The sequence below is a fragment of the Hemiscyllium ocellatum genome, chromosome 1 (genome assembly GCF_020745735.1).
Source record: "Hemiscyllium ocellatum isolate sHemOce1 chromosome 1, sHemOce1.pat.X.cur, whole genome shotgun sequence".
NCBI lineage: Eukaryota > Metazoa > Chordata > Chondrichthyes > Orectolobiformes > Hemiscylliidae > Hemiscyllium > Hemiscyllium ocellatum.
In genome coordinates, this window is record NC_083401.1 from 47,981,356 (window position 1) to 47,996,631 (window position 15,276).

General features: G+C 41.4%; 1 protein-coding gene across 2 annotated transcripts in view; it reads right to left on the reverse strand.

Annotated features, from left to right (window-relative positions):
* The window catches only part of atp8b1 (ATPase phospholipid transporting 8B1), a 146,035-nt gene that overhangs the window by 39,833 nt on the left and 90,926 nt on the right, over positions 1-15,276 (reverse strand). For both annotated transcript variants that reach the window (XM_060852221.1, XM_060852299.1), the window contains exons 10-15: positions 11,630-11,788; positions 10,985-11,073; positions 10,690-10,886; positions 7,576-7,784; positions 5,465-5,508; positions 2,947-3,103 (exon numbers count right to left, since the gene is read on the reverse strand). In XM_060852221.1, the coding sequence (XP_060708204.1) occupies positions 2,947-3,103; positions 5,465-5,508; positions 7,576-7,784; positions 10,690-10,886; positions 10,985-11,073; positions 11,630-11,788 (855 nt within the window). The remainder of the gene's footprint in view (positions 1-2,946; positions 3,104-5,464; positions 5,509-7,575; positions 7,785-10,689; positions 10,887-10,984; positions 11,074-11,629; positions 11,789-15,276) is intronic.

A 15,276-nucleotide genomic window follows, 5' to 3' on the forward strand; every position in this document is an offset into this window, starting at 1 on the left:
AGGACATAGCTGCTAGATTGGGTCTACGGCAGGTAGTGAGGGAATCAACAAGACAGAAAAATATACATACTCCATCCCTATCGATCTGCCAGCTGCAGATGCATCTGTCCATGGCAGTCTCCATGAGAGTGACCATTGCACAGCCCTTGCGGAGCCAAAGTCCCACCTTCACATTGAGAATGACCTCCAAAATATTGTGTGGCATTATCACACTGCTAAATGGGACAAATTTCAAATAGATCTAGCAACACTAGGCAACGCTGAAGCACTATAGACCATCAACAGTAGCAGAACACGAACTGCAACCTCATGACCTGACATGTCCCACACTCAGCCATTATCACCAGGCCAGGGGATCAAACCTGGTTCAACGGAGAGTGCAGGACAGCATGCAGCAAACCTAAAAATGAAGCGTCAACCTGGTGAAACTACTAAACATATCCGCTTGCATGCCAAACAGGATAAGCAACAAGTGATAGACTGGGCTAGGTGATCCCACAACTAATGGAAAAGATTTAAGCTCTGCAGTCCTGCCACATCCAAACATGAATATGGTTGGACAATTAAACAACTCATTGGAGGAAGAGGATCCACAAATATTGCCTTCCTCAAAATGATAGAAAAACCATCAGTGCAAAAGATGAAGTATTTGCAAATATCTTCAGCCGCAAGTGCTGAGTGGATGATCCATCTCAGCCTTCGCCAGTGGTACCCAACATTATAGAAACCAGTCTTCAGTCAATTTGATTCACTCTACACGATATCAAGAAGTGACCGAAGTCAGTGGATATTGCAAAGACTATGGGCTGTGACAGTATCCCTGGCAATATTATTGGGCACTTTTGCTCCAGAACTTGCTACTCCCTGAGATAAACTGTTCCAGGACAGTTATAACACTGCCATCATCATAACAATGTGGAAAATTGCCCACCTGTATCCTGTTCACACAAAGCAGGACAAATCCAACCCAGCCATTTACCATCCCATCAGTAAAGTGATGGTAGGTGTCATCGACAGTGCTATCAAGCAGCACCTGCTCAGCAATAACTCGCTTATTGACACCCAGATTGGGTTCTGCCAGGACCACTCGGCTTCTGACCTCATTACAGCCTTGGTTCAAACATGGACAAAAGAGCAGAAGTCCCGAAGTAAGGCAAGAATGAGAGTCATTGACATCAAGGCCACATTCGATCATGTGTGACATCAAGAAGCCCTAGCAAAACTGAAATCATTGGATATCAGTGGTCAAACTCTTCACTGATAGAGTCATACTTGACACATAGGAAGGTGACAGTGTTTGCTGCAGGTCAGTCACCTCAGGAGGACATCTGGGCAAGAGCTCCTCAGGATAGTGTCGTAGGCCCCATCTTAAGTTGTTTCATCAATGATCTTTTTTCCATTTTCAGTTCAGAAGTTAGGGTGTTCACTGATGATAATGTTCAACACCATTCACAACTATTTAGATACAAGTCATCAGCTGTAATGCACATTTTGTGAACACAAATTCATGATAACATGATTGACGAATTGGGGACACTGTTTCTAAAGCGCCAAGTTTCAAAGCATGCACCGGTTATAACTCGATTCCAGTCCCATTAGTTTAAATGGTGCTGTATTATACGATTTTTGTACAATACGGGATTGCACGAGAACAAACTACTGCGTTATAGCAGAGCTGAAAATGTGTTGTTTGAAAAGCGCAGCAGGTCAGGCAGCATCCAAGGAACAGGAAATTCGACGTTTCGGGCATAAGCCCTTCTTATGCCCGAAACGTCGAATTTCCTGTTCCTTGGATGCTGCCTGACCTGCTGCGCTTTTCCAGCAACACATTTTCAGCTCTGATCTCCAGCATCTGCAATCCTCACTTTCTCCTGCGTTATAGCAGAACTGACTGTACTGAAGCAGGCAATGTTCAAATATAACAATATCTGGACAATATCAAGGCTTGGGCTGACAAGTGGCAAGTAGCATCTGCACCTTACAAATGCTAAGCAATGATCATAACTCAGAGACAATGCAGCCAATGTCCCTTGACATTTAATGGCATTATCACTGAATCCTGCACTATTAATATTCTGGGAGTTACCATTGACCACAATTTCAACCAGACTCATCATATAAATATAGTAGCCATAAGAACAGTTCAGAGGCTAAGAATACTGCAGTGAGTAACTCTCCTCCTGACTCCCAAAACCTGTCCACCATCCACAAAGCACGAGTGTCATGGATACTCCCTACTTGCCTGGATGAGGGCACCTCCAACAACACTCACGAAGCTTGACACAGGGGAACACCATCAATTGCAAATTCCCCTCCAAGTCACTCAACATCTGACTTGGAAATATATCGCCTTCCTTTCAGCATCGCTGAATCAAAATCCTAGTATTTCCTTCCTAATGTCATCATGGGTCTACCTACTGCACATGGGCTGTAGCAGTTCAGGAAGGCAACTCACCATCACCTCAACAGCAACTAGGGATGAACAATAAATGCTGTCCACCTAGCAACACCCATGACCCACCAATTTGAAAAAATCTTAAAATTATCCTATGTATTTCTTAGTACTGGTAACAAGTTAACATTAAGGGCAGCACAGTGGCTCAGTGGTTAGCACTGCTGCCTCACAGCACCAGGGTCTCAGGTTCGATTCCAGCCTTAGGTGACAGTCTGTGTGGAGTTTGCACATTCCCTCACTGTCTGCGTGGATTTCCTCTAGGTGCTCCAGTTTCCTCCCACAAGTCCAAAGATGTGCAGGTCAGGTGAACTGGCCATGCTAAATTGTCCATAGCGTCAGGTGCATTAACCAGAGGGAAATGGGACTGGATGGGTTACTCTTTGGAGGGTCGGTGTGGACTTGTTAGGTTGAAGGGCCTGTTTCCACACTGTAGGGAATCTAATCTAATCTAATCTAAATGGAAAATGACACTTTTTTATATATATACTTACCACTGTTATCTTCCACCATCACAGTATGACAGAGTGCAAGAATTTTAAAGAATTCTCTTGTTGCAGGATCTTTTCCTGAGCGAATAAGTTGAGGTAAGTAATGGTCATAAAATTTGAGGTTCCCATCAGCATAGCTGTTCCATCTGAAGTCAACAAGCTGCAAAACATAGATTATTTGTCAAGTGAATGAAGCAATGAGAAAAACCCTGTATACAACATTTTTGGTCAGTGCAATCTTTAACCAGTGAAAGTTATAGTCCATCACAAGACAGAACTGATAAAGAGGCTGCAAGATCTGAAGGAAAATTCGAACTTGGGTATTATGCATTCACATTAAAGAACCATCAAAAGATACATGTAACAGAGTCAGGCCATTTGGCCCAACCAGTTGATGTGCCACTTTGTCTAGTCCATGTTGCTGCTCCACTTGAAGCCTCCTTCTAGCTTTCCACACATGAGTATACCATCCTAACCATTCCACTTGTCCAGTTAATAGGGCCCATAGTCAGGTTTAACACTCAGTTTTCACTTCACACTATTTAGTCCAGTTCTTAGATAGGATCCTACAACCTGACTGGATGTAGGCCATTCAGCTCATCAAGTCTGCTCTGCCATTCAGCTCTCAATGAAGAGCTTATGCTCAAAACATCAACACTCCTGCTCCTCGGATGCTGTCTGACCCGCTGTGCTTTTCCAGCACCACACTTTTAGACTCTGAACTCCAGCACCAGCAGTCCTCACTTTCTCCTCCTGATAATCCTCAACTTCATCTTCCTGCCAGCTCTCGATTCCGTTGCTAATTAAAACTTTATCCATCTCAGCTTTGAGTATTCTTACCAACCCAGCTCCAACAGCCCTCTGTGGGAAGGAATTCCACACATTCACTATCCTCAAGAAATTCCTTCTCTGTTTGAAATGTGCAATCACTTATACTGAAAGTCTGGGCATGGACTCTCCCACAAAAAGGAAAAACAATGGCTCAGTTGACCCATGCAGTTTATGGTTTAGAATGATCTTCTAAACTGTTCAGTTCACCCATTTAATAATTATTGCTTATGTTTGTTTTGTTCAAGTTTGTAGACTAAGGATTCTTCCTTTTAGCATCAATCAATCCTGGAATCCTGCCACTTAATTTCTTACCCTTGGACCTTCCACATAGTCTACCCTTTCAAAAGTTGTCTGCCAATGCAGGTTACAACAAAGACTGGGACCATAGCAATATCATGGTCTCCACTGGGATCATAACACCAACCTATGACTCTCCAGCTGACTACATCTCTTGTTGATGCACGCTCTCACTGCCTCTCCAGCTTGCAGCTGTCTACAATTCAAAGTGTCTCTTCCTGTCTCACACTCAACTTCATAAGCTCATGAATAACAAAGCCTCTGGAGTGCAAAGCAGTGAACAGGACTGTCAGAGAATCATGAAGTCAGCAAGCACGAAGAAAGAGAAAAAACACATTTCTTTCATTTCCAAATTTAAAAGTAATTTCATTAATAAATATTAGACTTTTACATTATGAAATATTCCAACTTTCAAGAAGGTAGGTCATATTATACTGGTTTGAATTAGAGATGAAGGAATTTAATGGGTAGTCTTTTTTATTGCTCTTTAATGCTAAAAGAAAGCAAACACATTTTCTCCAAGCTTTTCATCTTGCACCCATAAGAACATTTTGCAAGAAAATAAATTTGAGAGGAAAACCAACAGTTTTACAGCACGAGAGCAGAGTGCTGATTGGTTATCAGTGGACTCTGATTGGTGGAAACCTTGTCATGCTGAGTGAAATCATTAATGCTGATTGACAATTAAGAGTCAGGATACATTTAAATTGTAAACCAGGCAGGTTCACTCTAATTTCTCAGGGCAATGCCCTCAGTTGAAAATTTCTATTTTGTTGAGCTGAAGCAGACTCAGTATGTTCTGTCTACAAAAATCAGGACCTGTGTACTGATAATAACTTCCAGTACATGCAATGCAGCCTGACTGATGATACTAATGAGGTTGTCAGTGTAATTCCTGTTTTTGTCCCAGTCCTTCAGAGCCATTCTTGTATGACTCTATCCTAAAATAGATTATACTTTTTAAGCAGAGGGAAGATGGTTGGACTGCTCTCAATTTTTGGATCGTTTTCAAGTTGGAAAATCAAGTACCTGTTAATTGAGTGCTGATTATAAAAGAGACATGCTGTCAAAATATTGTCCTTTTGTCCTCTTTAGGATACTTAGGTATTGATTGCATTTACTTACACAATATTTATAATGACGTTATTAACCTATTCAAAACAGCTTTAATGCTGCAGAAAGAAAAGGAAATCTCTCACCAGTTGTTAACGGCTCCAGAGAGATATTTCAGGCTTGATGTTACTGCTGTTCAGTAAATATCCTGTACAAGTGCATGTCATCACAAAAGCTAAGAATCAACTTCAAAAGAAGAATACATCAAAGTAGGCTTCAAGTGTTTGCAGCATGATTTCAGCATGTGATTTACTAAAGTTAAGGACGCAATTAGTTTTACCTCTACTCTGTCTGTCTTGTCTCCCACAGCGTTGCACAATTCGCCTGAAGAAGAAATAAAAAGTGATATTTAGAACGGCTTTGAACCTAAAACCTAGTACATTTATGGATTACTGGGCTGGTATGGCAGAATCCCAGTGGTTTAGCATCAGCTGGTGGCATTTAAAATCATTTGACATGTGTTCAGTTGATAAAAAAAATTTCAAATTGAAAATACGTCTTCACTACAATAGCTATGAAACCATTGGTTTTTCACAGCAATCAGCAATCAGGTTCAGATATATATTTTACAGAAAGAAATTTCCATCCTTAGCTGGTCTGACTGACATACATGTCTTCACACCTGCAGCGATGTGGTTTCTGCCCTCTTAAGTGGATGAGCAAGCCATTCCATTTTAATAAAATGCAACATTGTTCAACCAAATCGTGCTTCAAAAACATAGCTCAACAACGTCTCAAGGACAATTAGGGATAGGAAACAAATGCTGGCGTTGTCTGCATTGCCATGTCTTATGAAAGGATTTTAAAAAATGCAAGAAGGTTTCAATTGAGAGAAATAGTGCCAGGATGAGAAAAAGTTGGGAAGAGGTTTGTGTGGAGTATGAACAATGTCATACTTAAATCTAACCATATAAATATCTTGTCACCAGGAGCAGGTCAGAGGCTAATATTCATACAAGTAACCCACCTCCTCACTCACCAAAGCACGTCCAACTATAAGGCCCAAGTCAGAAAGGTGATGGAATGCCCCCCCACTTACACCATGGAGTGCTGCTTCAACACTACACAAGAAGCTGATCTCCATCCACAATAAAGCAGCCCACTTGATTGGCACCACATCCACAGTCACTTACCCTAGACACGAATTCACAGTAACAGCACTTAAGCCAGAATGTATAACATCCATAAATTACACTGCAAAAATTCACTTCAAGATCCTTTGAAACTCATATCCATGATCATCCAGAATGATAAGGGAAGTAGATACATAGAAACACCGTCACCGTCAACTTCTTCTCCAAGCCACCTACCATCCTGACTTGGAACTGTATCACTATTTCTTTAGAGTCACTGAGTCAAAGTCCTGGAATTCATTCCTTAATAGCTAACCTACACCAAATGGAGTGCAGCCATTCAAGTAGGCTTCTCACTACCAACTTCTCGAGGGCAACTCAAGCTAAACAATAAATGCTTGCCTGATCAGTGATGCCTACTTATCATGAATTAATTTTTAAATGACTTATTTGTATATTACAAACATATGCAAAGCCTAAGTCATTAGTCTGTCACTTTAATCATTCTTTCCTTCACTTATCATCAATGAGGCAATTGGGCACTGAGAAAGTTTTACCTGTAGGATGAAGGCTGCAAAGAGCCACATTTTCAGAACCCAACATGCATCAAACTCAGAAACTCAGCTTCTTGCGTTTGCTTCTGTTGCAAAAAGTCAAGGTCTAGGACTGACCTCAGGGCAGAGTGGTGTTAACACATTACAGAAGGTAATATTCACTTTCCTCACATGGATGGTAAATTGAGAGAGCAAATTTCTGGTAAGACGTGAATTAAAGGAAACGATGTGACTTCATGTATATTAATATGTTAAATCTATATTCGGTCCATCTCCTGTTGCCATTCTGCAATATAAGTGCAATATTTGCCAAGAAATGGTCAACATTTAACAAAAATTATGGACATTGCTAGTAACTCCAGCATTTATTGTCAACGTATGAATTAATCGCAGGGGTATATCACTGGGCCCCCTCAGTCTGCTCTGACATCGACTGCTACTTTCCCTTGAGATGATGATGTAGGAACAGTTCTTAAATCACTGCAGTTAATGTGGTGTGGGTACACCTGCTGTGTTGTTCATGTGGAGGAGTTGCAGGAATTCGAATGCAATGAAGAAACAATGATACATTTCGAAATCAGGAGAATTTTTGACCTAGACTGGTACTTGTAGGTGGTACTGTTTCCACACATCTGCTGCTCTCGTTCTTTTAGATGGTAGAAATTGTGTTTACAAAGTGCAGTCAGACAATCCCTGGCATATTTAGGCAAATTTGAGATGAACAGGTTATGATCTAGTTTTCTATCATAAGGAAGCAAACATACCATATGTAGTGCCACTGATGCTGCACTTCTTAAATGCCATGATATTCTGTGTAAGAGTTCCTGTCTTGTCAGAGAAGATGTACTCTATCTGTCCAAGTTGCTCAGTCAGTGTCGTTGTGCGTGCTTTGGCTGGAGTGTCCTTTTCAGCATAATACATTTGGAGATCCCAGTTAATGAAGTAGCTTTGACCCATGCGAATCACTTCCACACTAAAGGGTGAGATGACAGAGACTGTTACGGTAATTAAAGCAAAGGATGGCGGATGCCGGAGATCTGAAATAGAAACATAGATTGCTGGAGGAACTCAGTAGTCTAGTAGCATTTGTGAGGAGCAACTGCTTTCTGCCAAACCAGCTAAGATTCTTCAGCAATTTCTGTTTTTGTTTCTGTTACGGTAATTGTCTCTTTCAACAATCATCAAGAGCACAAGAAACTGATCAAGCCTATTCTTGCTTCAAATGCAATAAATTCAACATTGCAATATGCAATAAGTTTTGATCTGGAGATGCCGGTGTTGGACTGGGATGTACAAAGTTAAAAATCACACAACACCAGGTTATTGTCCAACAGGTTTAATTGGAAGCACACTAGCTTTCAGAACATCACTCCTTCATCAGGTGATAGTGGAGGGCTCAATCCTAACACACAGAATTTATAGCAAACATTTACCGAGTGATGTAACTGAAATTATACATTGAAAAATTAATTGTCTGTTAAGTCTTTCATCTGTTTGAATGCCATGATTGTTTCACTTTTTTCATGTGTAAATCACAAAACTTTTTTTAAAAAGATTGCATTCAGGTTAGCTGTTAACAATGGTGATAGCATAATGGTGACAATATGTTGAAGGTGTTAGCCCCCTGTGTTCTCTGTCTATGCCATGATGTTGAGATTGATTCTAATCTAAAAAGTGAGATAACAGAGTTTTACATAAACTCATGCAGTTTTTGAGCAAGGTACAATGTAACTCTGCAAGTACAAATTCACCCCACAATATATATGTGTGAGTGTGTGAGTGAGTGTGTGAGTGTGTGAGTGTGTGAGTGTGTGAGTGTGTGTGTGAGTGTGTGAGTGTGTGAGTGTGTGAGTGTGTGAGTGTGTGAGAGTGTGTGAGTGTGTGAGTGTGTGAGTGTGTGAGTGTGTGAGTGTGTGAGTGTGTGAGTGTGTGAGTGTGTGAGTGTGTGAGTGAGAAGAGAAGAGAAGAGAGAAGAGAAGAGAAGAGAGGGGAGAGGAGAGGGGAGAGAGAGAGAAGAGAAGAGAGGGGAGAGAGAGAAGAGAAGAGAGGGGAGAGAGAGAAAAGAGAGAGAAAAAAAAGAGAGGAAGGAGGGTCTGTGTGTGTGTGTGTCTGTGTGTGGTGCAATGGTGGTCCCCTGTAATGTGACATGAACCCAAGGTCCCGGTTGAGGCCCTCCCTATGGGTACTGAACTTAGCTATCAGCCTCTGCTCGGCCACTTTTTGCTGCTGCCTGTCCCGAAGTCCACCTTGGAGGATGGTCACCCGAACGTCCGAGGTCGAATGTCCTGGACTGCTGAAGTGTTCCCCAACTGGGAGGAAACACTTCTGTCTGTTGATTGTTGTATGGTGCCCATGACCACACTCGTGGCCCCCAACCCAGACAGACAGACAGACAGACACGTATACATATATTTTGTGGGGTGAATTTGTACTTGCAGCGTTACATTGTACTTTGCTCAAAACTGCATGCATTCATGTAGAACTCCGTTATCTCACTTTTTAGATTAGAATCAACCTGAACATCATGGCATAGACAGAGAACACAGGGGGCTAACACCTTCAACATATTGTCTAGCTATCACTATTGTTAACAGCTAACCTGAGAATGCAACTTTTTAAAAAAGGTTTTGTGATTTACACATGAAAAAAAAGTGAAACAATCATGGCATTCAAACAGATGAAAGACTTAAGAGACAATTAATTTTTCAGTTACATCACACTGTAAATGTTTGCTATAAATTCTGTGTATTATAAATTCTCTCCAGCCCTCCACTATCACCTGATGAAGGAGCGATGCTCCGAAAGCTAGTGTGCTTTCCAATTAAACCTGTTGGACTATAACCTGGTGTTGTGTGATTTTTAACTTTGCAATAAGTTTGGCTTCTTTTCTCCTGAATAGACTGATTTATTATAAAGGTTGTCAGCAGAAAGGAAGGTATGTTTCAAACTTAGGGATCTGCAGAATTAGGCATGACAGCAAAGGAGGTGACTTGGAGGAACTTGAACTCCAGTTGAAAGATCATTTATCCAAGCCTTCGTATTACAAAACTGGTAATATAGCCATTACCCTTCCATTCCTAATTTTGTCATACCAGGTAAGGTTCCATCAGACAACACCTGGTGTTCTGTCTGCAAAAATGACCTTGAACATCTAGCAGCCTCCAAGATGAGCACACACCTGTGTTCCCCAGCCAACATCTGGGTCTCAGGCTTACTGCAGTGCTAACTGGAAAACAAGCACTTGATTTTCCACTTGGGAATTCTCCAGCCTTCTGAAATCAATACCGAGTTAAAGAATTTTAGGGCTTGACGCACCATGTCATTATCCCCACATACCAGGTTTTGTTATCACATGGTCTGCTATCAGACACAACTCATGGTTAGCCAATAATAGTCCCAATTAGTAGCTTTTCATTATCCACTCCTTTGTCTGTCCAACTGTGCTTTTCTCTCCTAGGGCTTGATCTCCACCTATTGTTTACTCCTTCACTCCTTTCACCACCCTAGCTTCTGCATTAAGAAAAAAATTTCCTAGCCACCATCAGTTCTGAAGAAGGGTCATTAGACCCAAAACATGAACTCAGATTTCTTGCCACAGATGTTGCAAAACCTGCTGACCTTTTCTAGCAATTCCTGCTTTTGTTTCAGATTTCCAGCATCCATAGTTCTAATCAGTTTTTAATAAGAAGAACATTTTCATTGTAATGGGAGAGCAAGTCGCTCAATTAAAGACAATTAGGAATGGGCAATAAATACTGACCTCGTCATTCCTTTAAAGAATTTAACCACCAATTTCAGGCACTCAACCCGCGTACTATTGGGATGCCTTACTTTCGTGGAGCCACACAAAACAGGAGAACAGAATGAGATATATTTACCTTACATAAAGTGATATGGGGACCAGTGTGTTCATAACAATGATATAACCCCAAAAGGCAATGAAACCTCTGTAGGAAGGTGGATCGTCTTCTCCGTCATAAAGGTACCAGGATCGGGTGGCATTGCCAATTTCACTTTCCCAGAATGTGTGTCCAATAGCAAGACCAGCTGACAGAAGAATGAGGAACAGAAAGATCTAGAAGGAAGTACAATTGCACATATGGATCACTCATTGCATGAAAATCTAAAAACACAATTGTGTAACTGTCCTGCAGGTGATGGTATTTCTATTACCAGATAAACGATGTAGTTCATGAGTTGGTCAATTTTAGTCCTTTTGAAGTTGGTTTTTCCACCATTCCTCATAATTTTTGTATCAGCACCTGTAAACAGATTATATAGTGTAACAGGAATACCAGTATTCTGGTGGAGTCATTATCCTAATGGCATATTCTATCAAAACAACTTTACCATGTGAAATGCTAAAAATGTACAATCAGGATAAAAGCTCAGATAAAATAATTAGTGCCTTCCTTGAATATTAGAGCACAGGGAGGGAATGGTTTAAAGCAGTCATTATAAGTCATGCACAACTGTATTTTCAAGACGTCAAAAATTTCCAAGGTGGTTTTATGTTCATTGCCAAATAAATAGGTGTATTTGAGATGTTTTATTCAACTTCTCCTGAATATCACAGGATATTAATGAAAGACTTTAAGACGTAGGAGCAGAAGTAGGCCATTCAGCCCATCAATTATGCGCTGCCATTCAATAAGATTATGGATGATTTGATGATCATTAACTCATTATGATAGCTTTAAAAATCCAGACAGACTGTGAGTAAGTGGAGTAATCCCAATTCCCATTCAATTCAAAACTTCTCAAATCATCATATGATGCATTAAGCCAGGATGTGATGAAATAAAATTGGTTGAATACCTGCAAATATGACAATTCCATGGGTAATGTCTGTATTACGGACTGTGCAGCCACGCAGTAAGATATTGTTCACATCGAGAGGATAACTCTGGTTTCTCCAGTACAAGGTCCCGGTAAATTTGTCCAGTCGATTGTTTGGCTCCTCACATTCTACTAAACCTGATGCAACATGTTTGCTTTAGTTCAGTGAAGGACTAAACATCCTCCATAAAGATCATTTTTTTAAAACAATGTTACTCCTTTTGTACAGCAATTTTTTTTTAAAAACTATGCCATTGGTCAATCCAGTACAATGCCTTTTAGATTTTGTAGCAGCTTGGTAGGACTGAATAGTTTTCTGGGCCGTTCATTTATCTCCTACTTCTAATCTTCTTTCTCTCATTTTCTGCACATGAATTAAGTATTCTAACCAATGCTTCCTGGTTTAATTCCTGCAAATCAAATTTTACTGTTGCTTGTCTTTTCACTGCTCAAAATCAGATCTGAAGCAGTGACACATTCCAAATGAAAAACCTGGGGTAAGGCAAAGGTGTAGTGGCAAATTCACTGGATGTGTAATTCAGAGCTCAAGACTAATATTCTGGTGTCACTGGTTCGATTCTCTCCATGGCAAAAGGTAAATTTTGAATTCTAAAAGCTCTGGAACCAAAAGCTTGCCTCACAGTGACTGTGTAACCACTGTCGATTATTGTAAAAACTCTGTTTCACTATTTGACTTTAATGAAGGAAATCTGCCAAACCACACGGCATCAATGTCGATCTTACCAATTTCCTCAACTCCCCTCCCCCTCAACCCACGTCATCCCAGATCCAACCCTCCAATTCGGCACTGCCCTCTTGAACTGTCCCATCTGATGATCTTCCTTCCCACCTATCCACTTCACCTCATCACCACCCCTGCATCTATTGTCTTCCCAGCTTCCTTCCCCAAATCCTACACACCCTCTTTCCTTCCCCCCACCCCCCCAACCCCCACGCTATTTATCTCTCAGCCCCATTCACCACATCCTACAATCCTGAGGGACTTATGCCCAAAATGTAAACACTCCTGCTCCTCGGATGCAGCCTGACCAGCTCTGCTTTTCCAGCGCCACACTTTTCAACACTGATCTGCATATGACTCCAGGCCCACAATAGTGTGGTTGTCTTAACTGCCTTCTTGGCAATTAGGAATTAAATGGCAAATGCTGACTACTAGCCATCAATACCAGCAATTTATGACCAATTTTTTTTAAAAGGCATAAGACAAGGCTAGTGCTGAGCCTTTATTCTTGCCTGCAAACCTGGGCGTTTATTACAAGATCGGTGCTGGGTCCACTGCTTTTTGTCATTTATATAAATGATTTGGATGTGAACATAGGAGATATGGTTAGCAAGTTTGCAGATGACACTGGAATTGGAGGTGAACGGTGAAGGCTACCTCGGAGTACAATGGGATATTGATCAGATGGGCTAACAGGCCAAGGAGGGGCAGATGAAGTTTAATTTAGCCAAGTATGAGCTGCTGCATTTTGGAAAGGCAAATCAGGACAGGACTTATACACCTTAATGATAAGGTCCTGGGGAGTGTAGCTGAACAAAGAGACCTTGCAGTGCAGGTTCATAGCTCCTTGAAAGTGAAGTCACAGGTAAATAGGATAGTGAAGGCAACCTTTTGTATGCTTTCTGTTATCGATCAATGAGTTGAGCATCAGAGTTGCAAGGTCATGCTGTGATTGTACAGGTTAATGGTTAGGCTACTATTGGAATACTGCATGCAAGTCTGGTCTCACTGTTATAGAAAGGACGTTGTGAAACTTGAAAGGGTTCAGAAAAGATTTACAAATATGTTGTCAATGTTAGAGGGTTTGAGCTAGAGGGAGAGGTTGAATAGGCTGGGGTTGTTTTCCCTGGAGCATTGGAGGCTGAAGGGTGACCTTATAGGCGGTTTACAAAATCATGAAGGGGAATAGACAGGGTAAATAGGCAAGGTCTTTTCCTTAGGTTGAGGGTGGGGCGGGGGGTGGGGAGTCCAAAACAAGAGAGAGATTTAGGGTGAGAGGGAAAGATTTAAAAGGGATCCAAGGGGCAACGTTTTTATGCAGAGGGTGGTGTGTGTTTGCAATGAGCTGCCCGAGAAAGTGATGCAGTCTGGTGCAATTACAATATTTAAAAAAGCATCTGGATGGGTATATGAATAGGACGGGTTTAGAGGGATATTAGGCCAAATGCTGGCAAATGGAGCTATGTTAATTTAGAGTATCTGGTTGGCATGGAGTTGGACTGAAAGGTCTGTTTCTGTGCTGGAGATCTCTGTGACGCTATGAATCTATGACAGTAAATGCATTTCTTGGCAGGAGCCCTCCTTTTAAAATCTGAGCTGTGCAAACAGCCAGTCTGACATTTCGAACAGTGTGTTATACATAGTTCTGGAAGGACCTGAAAGGATTAATACTTGAATGAGCTAATAAGTGTCACCTAATACAAACAGGTCATGAGGACTTAGTTGAAGACTAGAGCTAGATCTTCTAGCCTGTAAATAATTGCAAAGATACAATAAACTACATCTTGTTTACTCGACAAGACTCTTCTCATTAGACTATAATCTTCAAGGAGCTCCTCAGGCTCATGTCCTACACCCAAACATATTCAGCTGCTTCATAAATGGCTTTCCCTCTTTCGTAAGGTCAGAAGTGGGGATGTTCACTGATGATTGCACAAGGTTCAGCATTATTCCTGACTCCTCAGACACTGAAGGAGTCCATGCTCAACTGCGACAAGATCTGGGCAATACCGAGACCTGGGTTGACAAGTGGCAAGTAATATTGATGCCACACAAATACCAGCGAACAATAAACCCCAATAAGAGACAATATAACCACAGCACCTTGATATTTAATAGTGTAACTACCACTGAAGCACCACCTCCACCCCCACCCCCCCCCCACCCCCAACACAATCAACATTCTGGGGGTTACCATTGAGCAGAAATTGAACTCGACTAGCCATATAAATAGAGGAACAGAAGAATTGATGTTTCGGGCATAAGCTCTTCATCAGGAATGATGAAGGGCTTATGCCCGAAACTTTGATTCTCCTGCTCCTCAGATGCTTCCTGACCTGCTGTGCTTTTTCAGCACCACAGTCTTGACTCTAATCTCCAGCATGTGTGGTCCTCACTTTCTCCTTACCATATAAATACAGTGGCTACAAGGGACCAAAGGACCTGTTCTTGTGTTGTGCTGTTGTAAAAAGTAGGTGACAGGCTAGGAATACTACATTGAATAACACCTCCCAACTCTCCAAAGCCTGTCCATCAATGACAAGGCACAAGTCAGGAGTGTGATAGAACACTTCCCACTTGCCTGGATAAGGGCAGATCCAACAACATTCATGAAACTTCACAGCTTCCAGGACAAAACAACCTACTTAATTGGCACCAAATCCACAAACATCTACACTCTCCTTATTGACGCTGAGTAATAGCAGTGTTTTCCATCCAAACATGAACTGCAGAAACTCAATCCTTAGACAGTATCTTCCAACCCCATGACCATTTCCATCTGGGAGGACATATGCAGCAGATAAATGAGAACACCGTAACTGGTACGTTCCTCTCCAAACCACTCACCATCCTGACTTAGAAATATATCATCATCCCTTCAATA